Consider the following 18,136-nt stretch of genomic DNA (forward strand, 5'->3'; position numbering starts at 1 on the left):
TGAAACTCAGATTTACTAAATGTCACTTGGCTTCCTACACCTGTGAATGTAAATATCGCACACATTGCCGCCTGAGGGCCAGATCCATCATCTTTGTATAGAATGTTCACATGCTGCTCTACACATTTCAGAGATCTAAAATCTTGGCAGTAATGCTGATCATGCTGGTTGCCTGTCTGCCCTGCGGATCTTTGATTTAAGCTACAGGCGTTCAATAATGGTTGTCAGAACTAATTGTGAACAATCGCTTTCAGTGACCATTATTGAGCGTTAGCAGTATATGAATGAATGACTTTGTTAAGACTTCGAGGAGGAACTTAAGAAGCTCAGCATTGGCTCCCTTTCAGTTCTAACGGTCTTCAGAGCTGATGGGAATTACAACTACTCTATGGAAAACAGCGGCCAATCAGAAAGAGCGACAAGTACCTGTAAGAAGCGTCTGGCTGTTGATTGTCAGCTCCTGCGTCTCATCTCCCTGAGGCTGTGTATGCTAAGTGACAGATCTGTGAGCATTTTCTGCTCCTCTGACCACTCCCTGTGTTGTAACCCTATCATTGCCTTATCCCACACAAATCTGCAGCAGGAAGTGACTTTGCTCTGGGGAAGGAACTGGTCCGACCAGGAATTACAGGTGTCACCGGGGGCAATTCCCCTTAAAGGGCAACACCGACCTAGTGTCCTGGCAAAGACAATGGCTGATTTATTCTGTTATATAATCACTAAAAAGGCAGATTTATATATATATATATACATTATAAAAGGGCAAAGTGAAATGAAAAAGTTGTGTAAAATAATAGTGTGTGGCCCTTTATAAATGGGGCCCTTAGGTAGGCAGGGAGGTCTTCTAGGCAGTATTAAAGAGACTCTGTCATGAGTTACCCCCATACCCATCTGGAAAAAGGGGCTTTTTGCTGTCAAGATTTGCTCCCCTACATTCAGTCGCCAGCCCGGAACATGTATGTCAGTTCTGTGACATCCTGATTGGTACACAATCACCCAATCGGTACAAGATGTATGTCTGCAGTCTCTAATGGTCTCTTGTAACATTCAGAGTATGAAATATATAAATATGGCCCCTCATACTATATTGGCAGTCTCTAATGGTCTCTTGTAACATGCAGAGTATGATTGAGATATATATATATATATATATATATATATATATATCCCCTTATACTATATTGGCAGTCTCTAATGGTCTCTTGTAACATGCAGACTATAAAATATATAAATATGGCCCCTCATACTATATTGGCAGTTCTTAATGGTCTCTTGTAGCATGCAGAGTCTCTCGTTTATATACCAAGTTATTTGTATTATATTGTCATTCCTTAATATTCTCCCTCTTGCCCCTCATACTATATTGGCAGTCTCTTATGGTCTCTTGTAATATCCAAAGTCTCTCATACATATGTATAGTTACTTATATTATCTTAGCAGTCTCTAATAGTCTCCTGTAACAAGCAAAATCTCTCATATATATATATATAATTACTTATATTGGCAGTCTCGAACAGTCTCTTAACATGCAGATTTCCCCATATATAAACTTACCCATACTTTACTATGTATGTTATACATGGTATAACATATAATTCTATACTATAATATATAATGTTATATCTATGCTATATTAGCAGTCTCTAATGGTCTCCTATACCACACAGAGTCTCTGATATATAAAAATAGTTACTTGTAGTATATATGCAGTCTCTAATTATTTCTTGTAACATACAGAGTCTCTCATACAGAAATACAGTTTTTTGTTGTATCTTACCAGTCTCTAACTCATACATACAGTATATTTCCTTGTACTATATTAGCAGTCTCTAATGGTCTCCTGTAACATCCGTTATATATATAACTATAGTTGTTTACACTATATCTAAATAAAACTAAGGCTTAGTCTACACGGACGTTTTCCCCAGCGTTTAACCTGAGGCTTTTAAAGCCCATGTTTGAAATCCCCATGCATTCCAATGGGCTAACCTAAACCAGAACGTTTCCTTGAGGCACGTTTATGAGCTTTATCCTAAACGTTGCTTGCAATTGTTTTTAAAAATGTCCGTGTAGACCCAGCCTAAATATCTCTGGTAACATAATGATGGTTTGTAATACTCTCATGTAACCCGCATACAGTCTCTAGTAATATGACTGCAGCCTTTACCGGTCTTTTGTACTGCAATTGTAGCATTGTGTGCTTTGTCAGCCGTTAACAGTCTCCAATAACCAAAGCTTAGTCTTTAACAGTCTCTGGTAACATGGTTGCTGCCTGTAATGATCTAATAACACCTTGGTGGTCTTCGCTAAATTTTGCAAACCGTATTTTAGTACTGTGACAACACATTTTATTAGTCTTGTGTAAGAGGTTGCCAGTCTGTAACTATCTCCTGTAACATAATGATGGTTTCTAATGCTCTTGTGTAACTCGCAAGCAGTCTTTAGTAATATGGCGACACTCTTTAATAGTCTTGTGTACTGCATTTGTAGCATTGTGAGCTTTTGTCAGTCTTTAATAGTCTATAATAACCTGTAGCTAGTACGGTAGCTAACAGTCTCTGGTAACACGGTTGCTTGCTGTAATTGTCTTATAACACCTTGGTGTTCATCAATAATTTTGCATGCAATATTCTAATACAATGGCAACAAACTTTATTAGTCTCTTGTAAAGGGTTGCTATTCTCTAAATATCTCTTGTAAATGCATCGTGCAGTCCCTTGTCGTTGGAAAGGATCGTGAAAGATCCTTTCCAACGACAAAAATTGCAAGTGTGTACGCAGCTTTAGTCTTTAATAGTCTCTGGTAACATGGTTGCTGCCTGTAATGATCTAATAACACCTTGGTGGTCTTCGCTAAATTTTGCAAACCGTGTTTTACTACTGTGACAACACATTTTATTAGTCTTGTGTAAGAGGTTGCCAGTCTGTAAATATCTCCTGTAACATAATGATGGTTTCTAATGCTCTTGTGTAACTCGCAAGCAGTCTTTAGTAATATGGCGACACTCTTTAATAGTCTTGTTTACTGCATTTGTAGCATTGTGAGCTTTTGTCAGTCTTTAATAGTCTGTAATAACCTGTAACTAACAGTCTCTGGTAACACGGTTGCTTGCTGTAATTGTCTTATAACACCTTGGTGGTCATCAATAATTTTGCATGCAATATTCTAATACAATGGCAACAAACTTTATTAGTCTCTTGTAAAGGGTTGCTATTCTCTAAATATCTCTTGTAATAACCTGTAGCTAGTCTCTAACAGTCTCTGGGAACATGGTTGCTACCTGTAACAGTCCTGGAACACCTTCGTGGTCTTCATTAAATTTTGCAAACAGTATTCTAATACCGTGACAATAATCCAATGGAAGTGTGCGTTATTCAGGTCACATGTCCAAATTTCCCATGTGCCCCCAGAAAGGAAGCCCCTGTAAAACACATTATTAAGGTTTTATTTCATTGCGTGTCATCAGGGGATATCTGTACAGGCGCTTGATTTTCACCCAATCACCAGAGTCCAGAATGTTTTTGTAACTCTACCCCATTACTTTTGCTCCAGGCCAATCTTTATCATATAAGTGCTCATGCTTTACTGGGCCATCTAAAGGATGCATGCGCCTCGAGGGAGGGGCTAAAGGAAACAGAGGCCCCGCCTCCCTTCTAGGATGGTCCGTCTTTACCAGGGATTCACCAGGAGATCATTCTCCCTCTGTAAGGCAGGATCTGGGTCATGATATTCTTCTAGATATGCCTTGTCCCCCATTATTACTTATGGGGTGTTGGGGTCACCCTTTATGTCACTCATTTATGCCTTAAAGAAAAAGAATGAAAGAATATTGGGTATTTATTGGCATCCATGACCCCACTGGGATCAAGTTGAATAAACCCTGATCTGTGATGGGCTTCAGTAGCCAATCAGCAGATGAGGTTTCCACCCGTCTGGTCAATCCGACTGGGAGAGGGCCACCAACGAAGGTTCCTTGGCATGGCGGCCCTTCATGCTTCATAGCACCCCAGCACCGACCCGCCATACCTATCTGATCATGGCCAGCCCAAAGTGTTCCGGAGACCTGGGCTATAACACGCAACAAAATGGATTCACCTGCCCACGTATGGGACACAAAGATGGGAAATCTGAAATTTGTGTTGTCACCTCAACAAGAAGCCTGAGGAAATCCTCCAATGATGACTCCTGTTTCCATGGCATACTAGAATAGAGTTCCCCAACATTGACTGAGATTTTATGTGACTTCCTGTTGTGTCTACGGGACAGGAAGTGAAGAAAATCCCAATAGTTCACAAGACCTTTTTGGGAAGATTTTAACCCTTTCTTGCTCAATTAGAAATAGAAACAAATATTTTTTCATACCTTCATAGGTCAGTTTCTAATATTTCACAGCATACAGTCTGTCAGTGTCTAGGTGAATATGGTGGCCTGTTGGTTACCATGACAGGGATGGTAAATATTGGTTGTATCACTGACAGGTGCTCTTCGTTTACATCTATATGTAAAGCATCACGTGATTTACCAAGTCACGTGATCATTACACAATATACTTTCTATCGCCTCTTGCCAGGAACAAAAATGGCCGCCAACGCGCCCGAACATAGACTTCTTTACATAATACAGACGTCCCCGTAGTTCTGACTTTGCCCACATTTAAGATGGCCGCGGCTGCTGCGTGAGTCAGTGACACCCGCGGAAGAGAGAGATAGTGAAAGGAAGCAGTTCGGGTGCGTTGGTCACTCCGCTTCCTGTCGGGATGGAGGCCGTGCTCAATGACTTAGTGGCTGTGGAGGATTTAGTGGTAAGGGGGAGCTTGTGGTGTTGCGTAGGTGTGGGTACAGTGAGGCCTGTGTGTGCGCGCCGTAAGGAACCCATAGCAACCGATGTTCTCAGAGAACAGAGCGAGATGGGTGCTTATTGGTTGATATGGGAGTCACACTATAACAGAATAAGGTGTATTCTGATTGGTTGTAATAGGTAGTAGTCTAACATTATGAGTGAATCTGGTTGGTTGTTATGGGTTACCCTTATCTGTAATGTTATGTCTAATTTGTGTCCATGGGTGTGGGGGGTTTCTGTTCCACCAATGTGTAACCTCACCATAGGATAACAGGCCCAAAGACTCAATACAATGACTTTTGTTAAACATTTACGCGTAGGGGGGATTTCCCTTCACTTCCTGTTCCGGTGACAACCAAACAAAACATGTTTAAGGCTGTTGTCACTGGACGACATAAGTGGTAATAATAACCTGAGGGCTCAAACCTTTATGCTGTAATTTTCCCTCATTTCCTGTCTTGGTGACAACAAGACAGGACATAAGAGATGGTTGTCACTGGATGGCATAGGCGGTAATGATAACTGAGGCTCTGACCCTTAAGGAGAGATTTGCCCTTGTTTCCTGTTCAGGTGAAACACAGACAATAACAATATGTAATGCCACATACATAATATTTAAATAGTGCTTCCAATTTGTGACCACCAGGTGGCGCCAGATGACAGCTAACAAATTCTCTGAGCCCTCATCATTCTCTAGGTTGTCCGAAATGATGATACGGAGGTCATGTGACTTTTTAAAGGGCCAGCCCAGCTGTGTTTGTATATAGGGACCCCCAGTAAATGGTAATTGGGTCCTTTGGTATGGGAGGTGCCAACTCCTGTACCCTCAGCTGGTATATCTGCAGTATGAGATTGTATAAGGCCTATTTAAACTTGAAAACTGGGGGCGTACCCTAAAGGCATCAACCGTACAGGAAGTGAGTGTTGTCACCATAGGACAGGAAGTAAAAAATCGGGGTTGGGGTAGTTAGTGTGGGTAAGCTGCCTATGCCTTGTTTTGGATCTTGTATGTCACACAGGTCTTGTTATCATCGGTGTGTCAGGGTGAGGGCCGGACGAGGCCCCTGGGCATTGGGTCATCAAAATTGTGTGTGTGAGAAGGTGGGAGTGGTCAGGAGATCTGTAGGGACATGGCCCAAGTGAACAAAATGTTAAATACAAGTGAAAGTGTGGGAAATCAGGATTTTAAACCCTCTGTCAATTTTTTAAATAAAATAAAACCCAGGAACAGGGTATTGTCACTGAAATTTACAGGTTGGGTGGAGGGGACTCGTGGGAACATGTCCAAAGTGAGAACCCGTCAATCTTTACTTCATCCTCCAGGTTCACATGGGGTCACCATCCTGGAGGACTCTAGACTAAGGAATTATCCAGGTTCTTTATTGAAAAATTAAAGGGAATAAAAGTATTTTGGGGTTAATTTGCATATGTGTGTTTTTTTATTTTCAATACAAATCCTTTGTTTTACATTTTTGAGGAGCAACTTCCATTAAAAACTGGACATGATTTTTTTCTTTAATTATAAAACAAACTTGGGTTCCCCTTTAAAAACTTTTATTCCACTTCTTTATTGAGATTTAGTTTCACTTGGGTCACATTCCTACAATACCCCCCGGACCCTCTGCCTAGTCGGTGACCATAATAACTGCAATTAACTGTACTTAAAAATCATTTTCACTCGGGACGTGTCCCCTTTGACCTGTCTGACCCCCCTCTCATCAGTATTGGTGACCATTTTATGTTTGGGGGCGGGGGCAGGATTTATAGAGGGCGTGGTAAGTGTTGCCCCGGCTTGCCTATTGGCTTTCACTGATATCAGTTTCTGCCCTAAGACGCTTTAGAACATTCTAGAACAAAATCATAGTGATGAGACCGATATTCATATGGCAGTGTTCTCCCCGGGCCCTTTTAGACGGGCGCACCACCCGGCACTTTTCAGTAATCACCCGGCTGTTTATGGAGGGGAGGGGTGATTACTGAATAGCTGGGTCAAAATACAGGGGCCACCACCCACCTACAGTTTCTTCCCACCCGATTGGGATCTGATATGTGCTATGGGGGTCATTCATAATGGGCCCATGGTTTGTAGCCCTCTGAGATTTCTCTCCATAGAGCTTTGTGATTGGAGGAGAGCAGGTCATGTGACTATGATACCTGATCCACAAACCCATATTGGTTAGCGCCACCATCTGACCACTTTGTGTGAATCCTGCAGAGATTCGAGAAGAAGTATTTGGCCGAAATATCTTCAGGATCGCTGAGCAAGGGGACCCAGTTTGAGTACGCCTGGTGCCTGATCCGCAGCAAATACTCGGACGACATTCAGAAAGGGGCCAGGCTTCTGGAAGGTGAGCGGTATGGAAGTTTAATATTGTACAGGGGTGACGGAACCCCCCTTTAGTGTGTTGGCTGAGGGCTCATGGCTCTTCTTGTTCTTGCAGACCTTTTGCCAAAGGGAAGTAAAGATGAGCAGCGGGATTACTTCTTCTACCTGGCCGTAGCCCATCACAGGTTAAAGGTGAGCCAATCAAAATGATGAAACCTATATTATATATCCATAATATTCACCCTCGTAATTATTCATTCCTTCTGAATGGTGATTCACTGGAACCTGGTACATTGGAAGCCAAACTGAAAAATCCCATTTGGGTTTGTGATGGATTCATTGTTGGGTATCTGGGCCAACAGTATGTGGCCCCTGACCATCACATCTACTATATGGCCAACAGTATGTGGCCCCTGACCGTCACCCCTACTATATGGCCAACAGTATGTGGGCCCCTGACCATCACCTCTACTATATGGCCAACAGTATGTGGCCCCTGACCATCACCTCTACTATATGGCCAACAGTATGTGACCCCTGACCATCACATCTATTATAAGGCCAACAGTATGTGGCCCCTGACTATCACATCTACTATATGGCCAACAGGTTGTGGCCCCTGACTATCACATCTACTATATGGCCAACAGGTTGTGGCCCCTGACCATCACATCTACTATATGGCCAACAGGTTGTGGCCCCTGACCATCATACCTTTATGGACACCTGACCATCACATATACTGTACCAGCAACAGTATGTGGGCCCCTGACCATGATATCTGCTATGTGCTCCCACATACTTTTGGCCCTATAGTAGACATGATGGTCAGGTGTCCACATACATCTAGCCATTCAGTAGGGGAGAAGGTCAGGCTCTTAGTATGTGGCCCCTGACTACCTCATCTACCTATAAGGCCAAGAGTATGTGGTCCCTGGAACATCACATCTACTACACGGTCCTGAGCTCAACCCTTTGTAATGAGGAGCGGAAGCTGCGGGGAACCATAAGGGGGTATCTGTTTTATTGGTGATGAGTTTAGAATTCCCAGCGGTGCACTCGTCCAGGTTTTGCCTCTTACATATAAGTAGACCAATCATATACAAAGTATGGCGGCCCGGCTCTTGTATCTTGAGAGAACATTTCTTAGTATAACTTTTTCTCCACCTTCCAGGAATACGAGAAGGCTCTGAAATACGTCCGCACTCTTCTCCAGAAGGAACCCAAAAACACGCAGGCCCTGGAGCTGGAGAAAGTCATTGAGAAGAAGATGCAGAAAGGTGAGCCGGGTGAAAGGGGCGGGGTTATCAGACATCACAAAAACCAGGCGGAGGTGAGGGGGGGTCACCTGACTATTGCCAACTTGTGAGCTCAAACGAAGACAACCCCCCCCCCCATCTCCTGAGTGTGCATAACAATTTCACAAGCCGTTAGTGTATCTAAACACAGGAAGAAAAATGTTGAGAGGAAAATTTATTACTTACCTTAATTTTCTTTTCCTGATAAGTTTCATGTCAGCACAGGACAGGTTAATACCTTTCTACTCTCAGGACCTAACGTGATAAATTCAAGGTGGGCCGTACACCTAGTGACCTATAAACAGCCCTCCTTAAAAAATACGGGTGGGTAAATATGTGCTGCCATGGAGCTCATCAGGAAAATTAAGGTAAGTAAATTTTCTTGATCTCTTCATGTCGGCACGTGACGGGAAATAACTAGCACACCCAAGGAGGGAAGTTCAAAGCTCACAAGGAAACCATTGGACAGAACCATAGGATTGATCCACATCTATCTGTAAGGTGTCCCCACATGGCCGGGTTCTTTTCACCAGGTGAATCACATTTTGATTTCTAGTATTTAGCATAGAGAGACATTGTCACATTATATTGAATGATGGCTCCTTACCATGAGCAGATCTACTTGTATCATTCAGGTCCTCCTGCATGTGTGAGATTTGCAGCAAACACAGACAAACTCCATGCAGTCCGGCCTGTAATACAAGACATGCCTGAACACATGCTGCTGTATGAGCAAGTCTGCCCCTATTTATTGACATATTGTCCCTGTGGCTCCATATACAAGAATCCTATAGTATACATAAAAGATATAAGGCTTTCATTGAGGTGTCTCACCAACATACCCTTATCCATCTGTCATGAAAGATAAGGTAAATATTGTACCTTCCCCCCTTTATTACTTTCCCTGTTTCCCACCCAATCAATTATTAAATCCATGCTGTGCACCTGAAGCTTGTGCTAAAACAGTTATCATAGTTGCTGATATATGGATGACCACTAGAGGGAGCTCTTACCTTGATCAAATATGAAAAGACGGGAGTGTGTGTGTGTTTAATGTTATAATAAAATAATATATATATATTATTTTTTTTTTTTTCATATATTTGTACATCACTTTTTTTTTTTTTTAAATTATTAATTTAATTATTATTATTCTAAAATATTTAAATATATTTTATTTTATTCCATGCTATTCCATGCCAGTCAAAAAAGTTAAACCATTTTACAGGCACGCTGACAGCAATGAAAAGAGGGACAGGGATTACAAACTCCTCACCATAAGAACTAATACACATCTCATATTTCTGTAGAGAGGCCACTGCTTCCTTTGTTTTGATGATGCTCTGATTACAAAGTACAGTTTGGACCCAGTGTACTCACACAACACTCTTATTCCTCTTCCAGAAGGACTCGTCGGCATGGCCATCGTTGGCGGAGTGGCGCTCGGAGTGGCGGGCCTTGCCGGCCTAATCGGCCTTGCAGTCTCCAAGTCTAAATAATATGTCACCAGCCAAAGCCTTGTTTTATGTTAACCGTAGTAACCAACCTTTGTAACCGTACAATGCGGCACAGGCCAAGGTTCAGAGAAGATTGGATCGGCCCCTGGACGTCAAACCTTTATCCAAACCACAAAATCTGTAAAAATTCCTCATAATTCAACAGCACTACTTTGCCGATGACTGTGATACACAGAAGGTTCTCCGCTCCGCATCCTATATTTATATTGTGCTTGAAAACTTAGGAACAACACCTCTTGCATGGGAATTACCCGCCCGATGGTTTTCTTATTTTAAAGGTTTTCATAATTTGAAAATGTTTTCTAATATACTCGCTTTATCAGTTCTTAGCTGTTTGGGAAATAATTATAATAATTTATCTCTTTGCTGTGTCTCCAATTCTTTTGTGTTGGAGTGTCAGTGGGCGGAGCAAAGCCGGGAGTGCACAACTCATGCAGGACCTGCACTGCCTCTGCGGGACCTTTTTAAAGTAAACTTAACCAGCAGATATTTGATTCTCATCCAGTCCAGAATGATTGGTGTTGTGTATCATTTTATGTCTCCTAGAGATCACTGTACTTCCTCTGACAATGCCTTCATCTACTTTACCCTTTAGAAAAGCCTTTCTCAAACTTTGTAGATTGAATTAATTTTAGGTATTAAGGGAAACCCCATTAAAACCAATTTTAGTGGTCTTTTGGAAAAAAGCATATTAATGCTATGCTCAATGGAAACAACGCTCATCTTTACAATGCTTAGAATATCACCTTTATAGATGGCTCTGTGGTTAGCACTCTGGCCTTTGCAGCGCTAGGTCCCAGGTTTGATTCCCGTTCAGAGTTTTCAGGTTCGCCCTGTGTTTGCGTGGCTTTCCTCCCACATTCTAAAAACATGCAATTAGGTTGATTGGCTTCCCCCCAAAATTGATCTTAGACTGTATTAAAGACTTATGACTATGGTAGGGGCATTAGATTGTGAGCCCTTTTGAGGGACAGATAGTGATATGACTATGGACTTTGTATAGGGATATGTACCAGGTCCGTGCTATATAAAAAGTTACTATCAACAACAACAATAATAATAAACACCTAAAAACATAATTGTAACCAAGCAGCCTGATCTTTCAGGTGCCATTGGCCTCAGGACTATGCAGGCATCGTGACTATGGGAGGTCAATCGGTCACAGTTTGAGGAACCCTTAATCCCCGGAGGAACCTTGGTTGAGAATGGCTGTTGTAGAACAATGTTCAGGTACCACCAATCGGGCTGTGATGCTGACCCTCTGGTATGGGTTATTTGTATTGGCATGGAACAAACTTTGGAAAGTCAGTAGTAGGTTATAAAGGGGATCCTTAGACAAATCAGTAACATAAAGTTCTAATTGATTTATTGATTCTGGGCATTGGCACTGTGGTCTGGATGATGAGTCAATAGTCGCCTCCATCTCATATGGGGTGTTGGGCAAAGCAAACATTGCCAGCATTCTTACCACACTGCCACTCACACCACACAGATCCTAAGGGTAGCATCATGTGATAGGACATGGACTCCATATCCACCCTAAAGATCTCTGGAGAAATGATTCTTTTAGAATTGTCAATCCACCATGTGCTCCGCAGCTTTCCCTGGTTTCTTCGGCTGACTTCCACTTCAGAACAGGAGAATCCCGAGAGCGATGTGGTGACCTAATCCTAGAAATGTTGGTGACCTTGGGACCATGTCTGTTGAAGCAAACGGCAAGAACTGTATTTTTGGGGTTCTATTTATAAAACTATTCCCCCAGGTAAATCTTCCAAAATTCTCTGACAGATGGTGGAATCCTTTCACACCCTACACTTTCAGTTGCACTTAAAATAATGATTCATTCTATCACCTAGTGGCCAGTCGCTAAAATTGCACAGCTGTCACAATAGGAAAGAAACAAATATGAGCAAATCGAAAGAGGAATCGTTTTTAAATAGAGCCCTTGGAGTTCTTATACAGGTAATTTGACCATTTACAAAATTGATAGGTTCACTTTGATGAGATGCTAAATTATTCATTTTTTATGTAAATATGTTCATTGCTGAAATATATATTTTAATCCAGGAACTCTTAAATATTGTGTATGGCATTTCATTTGATAGGTACTCTGCACAGCCAGCAAATGGCGCTCCTTATATGACAGTCTTGTCATTATCTAGCACTAGGGCCCATATATAGCTTGAAGACCATTAGTGGCTGACCTCCCAATGCATGGGGGGGGTCAGGGTCCAGACTTAGCATTGTGGGCCCATTGATCTGTAGCTGGAAAAGGACCATGTGCAGCTATAGACTTGAATGATAGTCAACAAAGCTGCTGCCTGGGTTAGCACAATCTGCTAGAAATATGCCTGCAGTGCTCGGCTTTCTTATTAGAAAACCCAGCAAGCTGTGCTCACAGAAGCATGGGGTAATAAATGTTATAAGCTCAGTTTTGTTTTATGTTATAGAAAATGTCAAAATTCAACTTCACACTTCAAGGTAATCTGCTCTTCGTTTTCCCAATCCTAGAACTCCTCTTCCCCTAACAAGGACTGGAAGTGAACAATTCTTTTCTTACAACTGTGTGACGCCCAGTGCCTCTTACGATCCTTCTGTTGAGCCCGGGTGTCAAACAATCCTGCTGAAACCTCAGTCACGTATTGCCGATGAGAATGGCGACAACACGAAACCCGGGACAAATATTTGGAGGAGTGTTGTGTCTGAGGTTGTTAATGGTTCAAAGGCATTGTGCTGAAAGACAATGAGGGTGATGGCAGAGTCAATCTTTGTTTACTCAATGAGGTCATTTTGGCTGCAGAGTTGTTGAACAGAAGGTGATGAGGACTACTGTATTGTCATCTCTATCAGGCTCTTGCAGCTAGTAATCTCACCCAGCCTGTAACCACAGGGGCTAATAAAGCTTATTGGAACCTTCTGTATAAATCAGCCCCATACATTCCAAGTGCATAAAATCCATGGAACTTCAGAGTGAGAATTTCAGAAGGAAGCAACCTGAGTGGAAATGGCTGCAATCATCAAAGGTCATGCTTGCTTGGACTTCCGTGTCAATGCTTCACTTTCTTTTTTCAACACTACTTCACATGTCTTGCTGGGAGAACGAGAGAGAACATGTTGACCAACACTATAATTAATATTCATACTCAAAAGGAAAGTATGCGGTCCTTTATTCAGACCCATAAATAGCCAATGACCATGCCAGCTTGTAAAGCTGGATATAGCTGATGCACCTGCACTGGGCCATGTTCCCCTATGCACTCAATCGCGTAGCTGTTTATTGTTCAAAATGGCACCAAGCAGGCAACTGAAAGCCCAAGTCCTGCCTTTTTGATGCTTAAAAGCTCTCAATAGTATCTCCCTTACCTAAGATTCTGTAGGTAACTCACCTTGTTCTTGAATCTGTTTGTGACTGATCTTGCTCACCTGTTTCTATACCTACCCTGGTTTGTTTCACTGACTATGGTGCCCTAGAAACCTTACTGCCCACAAGGTAATGATTCAACCTGTTTCACGGTCATTCTCTTTCTGCGGGTTTGGTACCACCATTCCCACCATTGCTGTCCGGACTTGTTTCCTAATTTTTCAAATGGTGACCTACATTTCCATGTTACTCAGAGCCAACTGATGGCAGTGTGCCAGTGACATCAACATCACCTATCAACAATCCTGTCTTTCCATCCCTGTACTTCCTTTCTTTATACCCATAGGGGTTTAAACTTCATATCAGACTCTTCATGCAGATACATGACACACTACATAGAACATAGGGAAGTATTCTGTACCCCCCAGCTGAAACTTGACGAGGCAGCGGCAACAATGTCACATTGTAATAGTGGCGCAATAATAACAAAATCCCATATAATGTATGCCAATACAAAGAACAAACTGGTATATTCACAAGAATCTACTGAGAAAAGTTCAAAGCAGCCCAGTGCCAAGACAGTTTACATTTGAAATGACACAAAAAAATATAATAAAAGCATCCACATAATACAAAAAATATCCAGATCCCACATTCATCCTCCTTCGTACTAATTTTAGTACTTTTTGTTGAGCAATGTTCCTTACTGCTTATCAGGAGCATGGTTCCTGATCACATGACCACCATGATAGTCAGTTTATGGTTATAGTGCGGGTTTGTTTATAAACAAAGCCAAAAATTGGTGCCGCCACATACTGGAGGTCTTCATCTGGCTAAGTGCCTTTTGTTTAATGCTGTACCTGCAAAGGTGGGTCTGCCTTCATGGTATGCACCAACCCACTCCTTTCTTCACCTGCTTTGTACATGTGACTGCACATCTTTTCTCAATGACATCTCATAATACCCTGTGTTCCCTGTGGACCCTAAGCTGTAAGCTTTACAGCATTAAAGCCAATGGCCTGTGGTAATATAAAGATTATACAAGACCTTTTGTAGGTGGATAATGTGACCTAAGTACATTAGGTTGGGATGTGGTCGTAGGCAAGGTAGCAGCTTTGAGCCCTTCTTTTCTTGGTTGACATTGATAAGGGGTCAGACTCCAATTGGCACAGAAGAAGCCTTGGTATTTCCATCATCTGTACTGGCATGGTCCTCTCCATGAGACTCCAAATGCTTTTCAATGCCTTACCCCTCGTGAAGTTAAAAAATGCAGTGCAGCTCTAGCCAGTTGAGCTATTTTCTGGGTATTTAGTGCAAGAGCATGAACGTTGTAGCTAGGATAGGTTTGCCTTGTGGATGACCCAACTCTGGGACTACCAACCCTTAGGATCTTATAAACACTAGCAGTGGAAGAACAGGATATATTAATGGTAACTTTGCAATGTTTCAGATTGTTCTAAAAATCTCCAGAAGCTTTCCAACAACAAGAAGAGGGGTCCACCATGTCAGTCCAATTCTACAATTTATTAACATCATCTTCAACATCACCTACCTTTTCCAGTTGTCTTTAGGTCATTTATGTGATATACAGGGTACTCTTTGGATCTTCTCCCAGTGATGGGCATCTTTTAAAAATGCAGAGAATATCGCTGATGTCCCTCACAGTATGTCCTAAGTGCATCATGTTGAAGGACATACCGTATCATTGTCATTGTTGTGGTATCATTCAATCTGGAAGATTGAGGACATCTTCTGTGGAAAGGGAAGAAGTTACCATTGTAGCCTGAGATTCTTCAAAGCTTCCTTAAACCCTATGAACCATTTAAAGTCCACTATATCCATAAGAACCATCAGAAACCACCTAAAAGCCTAAGGTGAAGTATTTTTTCATTTTGCAAAGTAGCTATTTTGGTGAGAATAAATAATCGGCTCAGGCGGCCTACAAATGAAAAGAAACATTGTTAGAGTGCTAGTCTCCGTCATGGCAGCATCAGGTGTGGACATTACGAGCTGTGGTGTAGGAACAGGGATTTGAGAATATGACCAGGTCCCATTTAGGATCACCCCTTACTCCAGAGGACATGTAGAAGGCCTGTTGTACATATAAAGAAAAGAGGATCTTCTACCATTAGCTTCCCTTCTTGACTCTCCATTGGAAGGGTGCATCTGTAATCTTTCAAAGCCTGGCAAAAAAAAACAATAAACAATAGAAGATCTCCTTTGCCAACCCGTTCCAACAGTAAGCGATCATTAAGGATACACTTCTAGAGGAACCGATGAGAGTCCACACTACAAGAGGTTTGGGAGCCTCTGATATAAAAGGGGTGACTGATGTAAGGTGGAACACTAATGTGAAAGGCAAATTCTGACATGAAGGGGGTGGCTCTCTAGCTGGAACTCTGATTTATAAGCTGTAATGTAAGAAAGAGACTTTAAAGTGAAAGGGGGTTTTCAGATATGTAAAGAGAAGAACTCGGATGTGAAGAGGTGGCCCTGTTGTGAAGGAGGTTGTCCTAAATAGTAGGGACCTTGTCATTATCTAGCACTAGGGCCCATCTATAGCTTGAAGACCATCAGTGGTGGACCTCCCAATGCATGGGGGGGGGGAGTCAGGGTCCAGACTCAGCATTGTGGGCCCATTGATCTGTAGCTGGAAAAGGACCATCAGTGGCAGAATTGCCATTGAATGCGGGGGTCCAGGTCCTCATTTCCAAACTCTGCAGCTAGAAAATATCTAGCTAGAAAACTATTAGTACCACTGATTAGGGGAGACGAGGGGTCCAGGTCTAAACTCTGCATTGCTAGCCAATTAATCTGTAAAAAGAAGACCATCAGTACCACTGAATGGGTGGGATTAGGGGTCCATTGGGGCCCCTTGGAGGTCTGTAGCTATGCCAATGACTGTGAGTGCCTACTTGTTGCCCTAGTGGAGCACTGTAAGTAGTGCATCCTATCTAAACCATATCATAATTATGAATGAATCTACGACTGCCATTTATTCCCTTCCCTTCCTAAAAGATACGCTGCAGAAAGTGATTTTTTATGTATTAATAATATATAAAGGGACATTGTGGAAGCAGCTAACATTTGCGCTGGTCGAATAACCGGTTTTACCGCCACGAGCTGAGCATAATACTCATATTGTATTTATATAAGATTACGTTTGCAGCCTGTGTACATAAAACGTGATTTCAACAAATGCTTTTTTTTTCTTTTCTTTTATCAATTTGCACCAACCAGGATGTGATGTGTAGCAATATTAGGAAAAAGCAGAACAAAAGGACTCTGATTCTCAAAGTTTATTTGTAAAATTCTCACATGAGAACAACAGTTCTGGAAAAATTTATTAGTGTGACGTCTTTGTGGTAGATAGGGTTAGATTTTGACATGTGCGTTCACACAGGGCATATCACCCTTGCTCAATGAAGGGGGCGTTGCCAAGCTTGAAATTTGGACCACTCTGTGTGACTCCTATAGAAGGATGCCATTGATTCCACATGGCGCCTGTCTTTGGTGTTATTGGCGCCTCCCCAACTTCTTTGATTTTTTGATTGGCAAAGGAATGGGGTAAGAGCCCAGCAGCATGCAGATGTGATGCCAGAATTTGATGACAGCAGGAGAGTGAATGGCACTGGGAGTCTCCTACAGCAGTCACAGGTGTCCCCCCCCCCCTTCACCTATGGCCAACGGGCCTGGGTTGGATTGCATTTACCCTACGTATGGCCTTGATGGTGAATGTTTGAGTTCTGGTTCCTAGGTTTGGCCACTCCAACTGAGCTTAGACTCATCTCTCCTTTAGTCATCATCATCATCAGATTTTGAGGACCAAGAACAGAGGTTGAGTGAATTCTGGAGTATGACATTTTTACCTGAGCAAATCAAGGTGAATATTGTTTAAACCTATTAGGCACCAAAGGAGCATTGCTTGGTGCAAAACTAGTGAAAATTAGAGACAGGACACCTCCATGTTCCCTCATCTCCAAATTAAAAAACGCGGAGGAAGCCAAAAGGCGAAACGCGTCTGGTTACAAGACTTTCTACAGTAAATTATAAGCTAGATGATTGCTGTATAGTTCAGCAGTCCATATCCCATGATGTTACTAATGGGTTTTGGACCAAAAACTTAGATTTTAAATATGATCTTGTGCCATAATAATAAAAAATATATGTAATAATTTAGCCAACAAACCCATTTTTTCCTCCATTTACTTACTTAATCTAGAAACTTCAGGACCTCTAGCGATGGTTCGGAGTAATTGGGGAATGCAGGAAAGGTAAGCACTGCCTGCCTGCTTGCTATGCTTCCAGTGTATTGAACCTGTATGAGCAAAAATAAAAAAAAGTCAGCTAAATTACTGGAAATTTTTGTGTCCCCCCCCCCACCCCAACCATTTCTGTCCCCCTCTTCTTGCTGCATTCTCCATGATAAAGAACAGGAGTGTCAAACTAAAATACACAAGTCGTGGGCCAACCTTGAAATTTATTGAAAAAATTGAGGATGTTTTTTCTTCTAATTAGATATAGAACCTTGATGCGATCAGGACCGGCATCATTTGGATAACAGCAGGCTATGGGTCACTAAGAAGCCCCTGTAACTCCAAAAGCCTCCTGGCACCTCCCACGTCTAGCTGAGGGGGAGTGCTTGAAATGCCAGACATGCCAATGCTGGGCTAAATCTCATGAGTGGCCCACCGCTGAAACTCCCGCTTCATTAAAATAGCGCTGCTACCACAATTCCTAGCATTACCTGCGTCTATAAAACAGTCAAATGCGGAGCCACGCATAGGCAGAGAGC

At 42.2% G+C, this 18,136-nt stretch overlaps 2 protein-coding genes and 2 long non-coding RNA genes across 4 annotated transcripts in view; 1 reads left to right on the top strand and 3 right to left on the bottom strand.

Moving 5' to 3' along the window:
- The window catches only part of LOC140322261 (uncharacterized), a gene marked incomplete at its 3' end in the record, with an annotated part of 5,782 nt that extends 5,234 nt beyond the window's left edge, over positions 1–548 (bottom strand). Inside the window, 1 exon segment of the mRNA XM_072398846.1 lies at positions 427–548.
- Positions 549–3,431: 2,883 nt separating this feature from the next.
- On the bottom strand, positions 3,432–4,520 carry LOC140322714 (uncharacterized). The gene is made up of 2 exons (XR_011919232.1): positions 4,363–4,520; positions 3,432–3,804 (listed from the first exon to the last, which is right to left on the bottom strand). It is a non-coding gene; the product is annotated as an uncharacterized lncRNA (long non-coding RNA).
- Positions 4,521–4,640: 120 nt separating this feature from the next.
- On the top strand, positions 4,641–10,345 carry FIS1 (fission, mitochondrial 1). Its single transcript, XM_072399289.1, has 5 exons — positions 4,641–4,801; positions 7,055–7,187; positions 7,281–7,357; positions 8,340–8,445; positions 9,868–10,345. The coding sequence occupies exons 1-5, from the start codon at positions 4,757–4,759 to the stop codon at positions 9,960–9,962; spliced, it is 456 nt and encodes a 151-aa protein (XP_072255390.1). The 5' UTR covers positions 4,641–4,756; the 3' UTR covers positions 9,963–10,345.
- Positions 8,985–17,706, bottom strand: LOC140322715 (uncharacterized). Its single transcript, XR_011919233.1, has 3 exons — positions 17,555–17,706; positions 14,894–15,093; positions 8,985–9,155 (listed from the first exon to the last, which is right to left on the bottom strand). It is a non-coding gene; the product is annotated as an uncharacterized lncRNA (long non-coding RNA).
- Positions 17,707–18,136: the final 430 nt, after the last annotated feature.

The sequence above is a fragment of the Pyxicephalus adspersus genome, chromosome 2 (genome assembly GCF_032062135.1).
Source record: "Pyxicephalus adspersus chromosome 2, UCB_Pads_2.0, whole genome shotgun sequence".
Lineage (NCBI taxonomy): Eukaryota > Metazoa > Chordata > Amphibia > Anura > Pyxicephalidae > Pyxicephalus > Pyxicephalus adspersus.

Excerpts from the sequence above, each read along its gene's own strand:
- FIS1 (XM_072399289.1), top strand. The coding sequence starts at position 4,757 with ATGGAGGCCGTGCTCAATGACTTAGTGGCTGTGGAGGATTTAGTG. Across the intron at positions 7,358-8,339 it reads TAGCCCATCACAGGTTAAAG|GAATACGAGAAGGCTCTGAA; the intron begins GTGAGCCAATCA and ends TCCACCTTCCAG. Across the intron at positions 8,446-9,867 it reads TGAGAAGAAGATGCAGAAAG|AAGGACTCGTCGGCATGGCC; the intron begins GTGAGCCGGGTG and ends TTCCTCTTCCAG.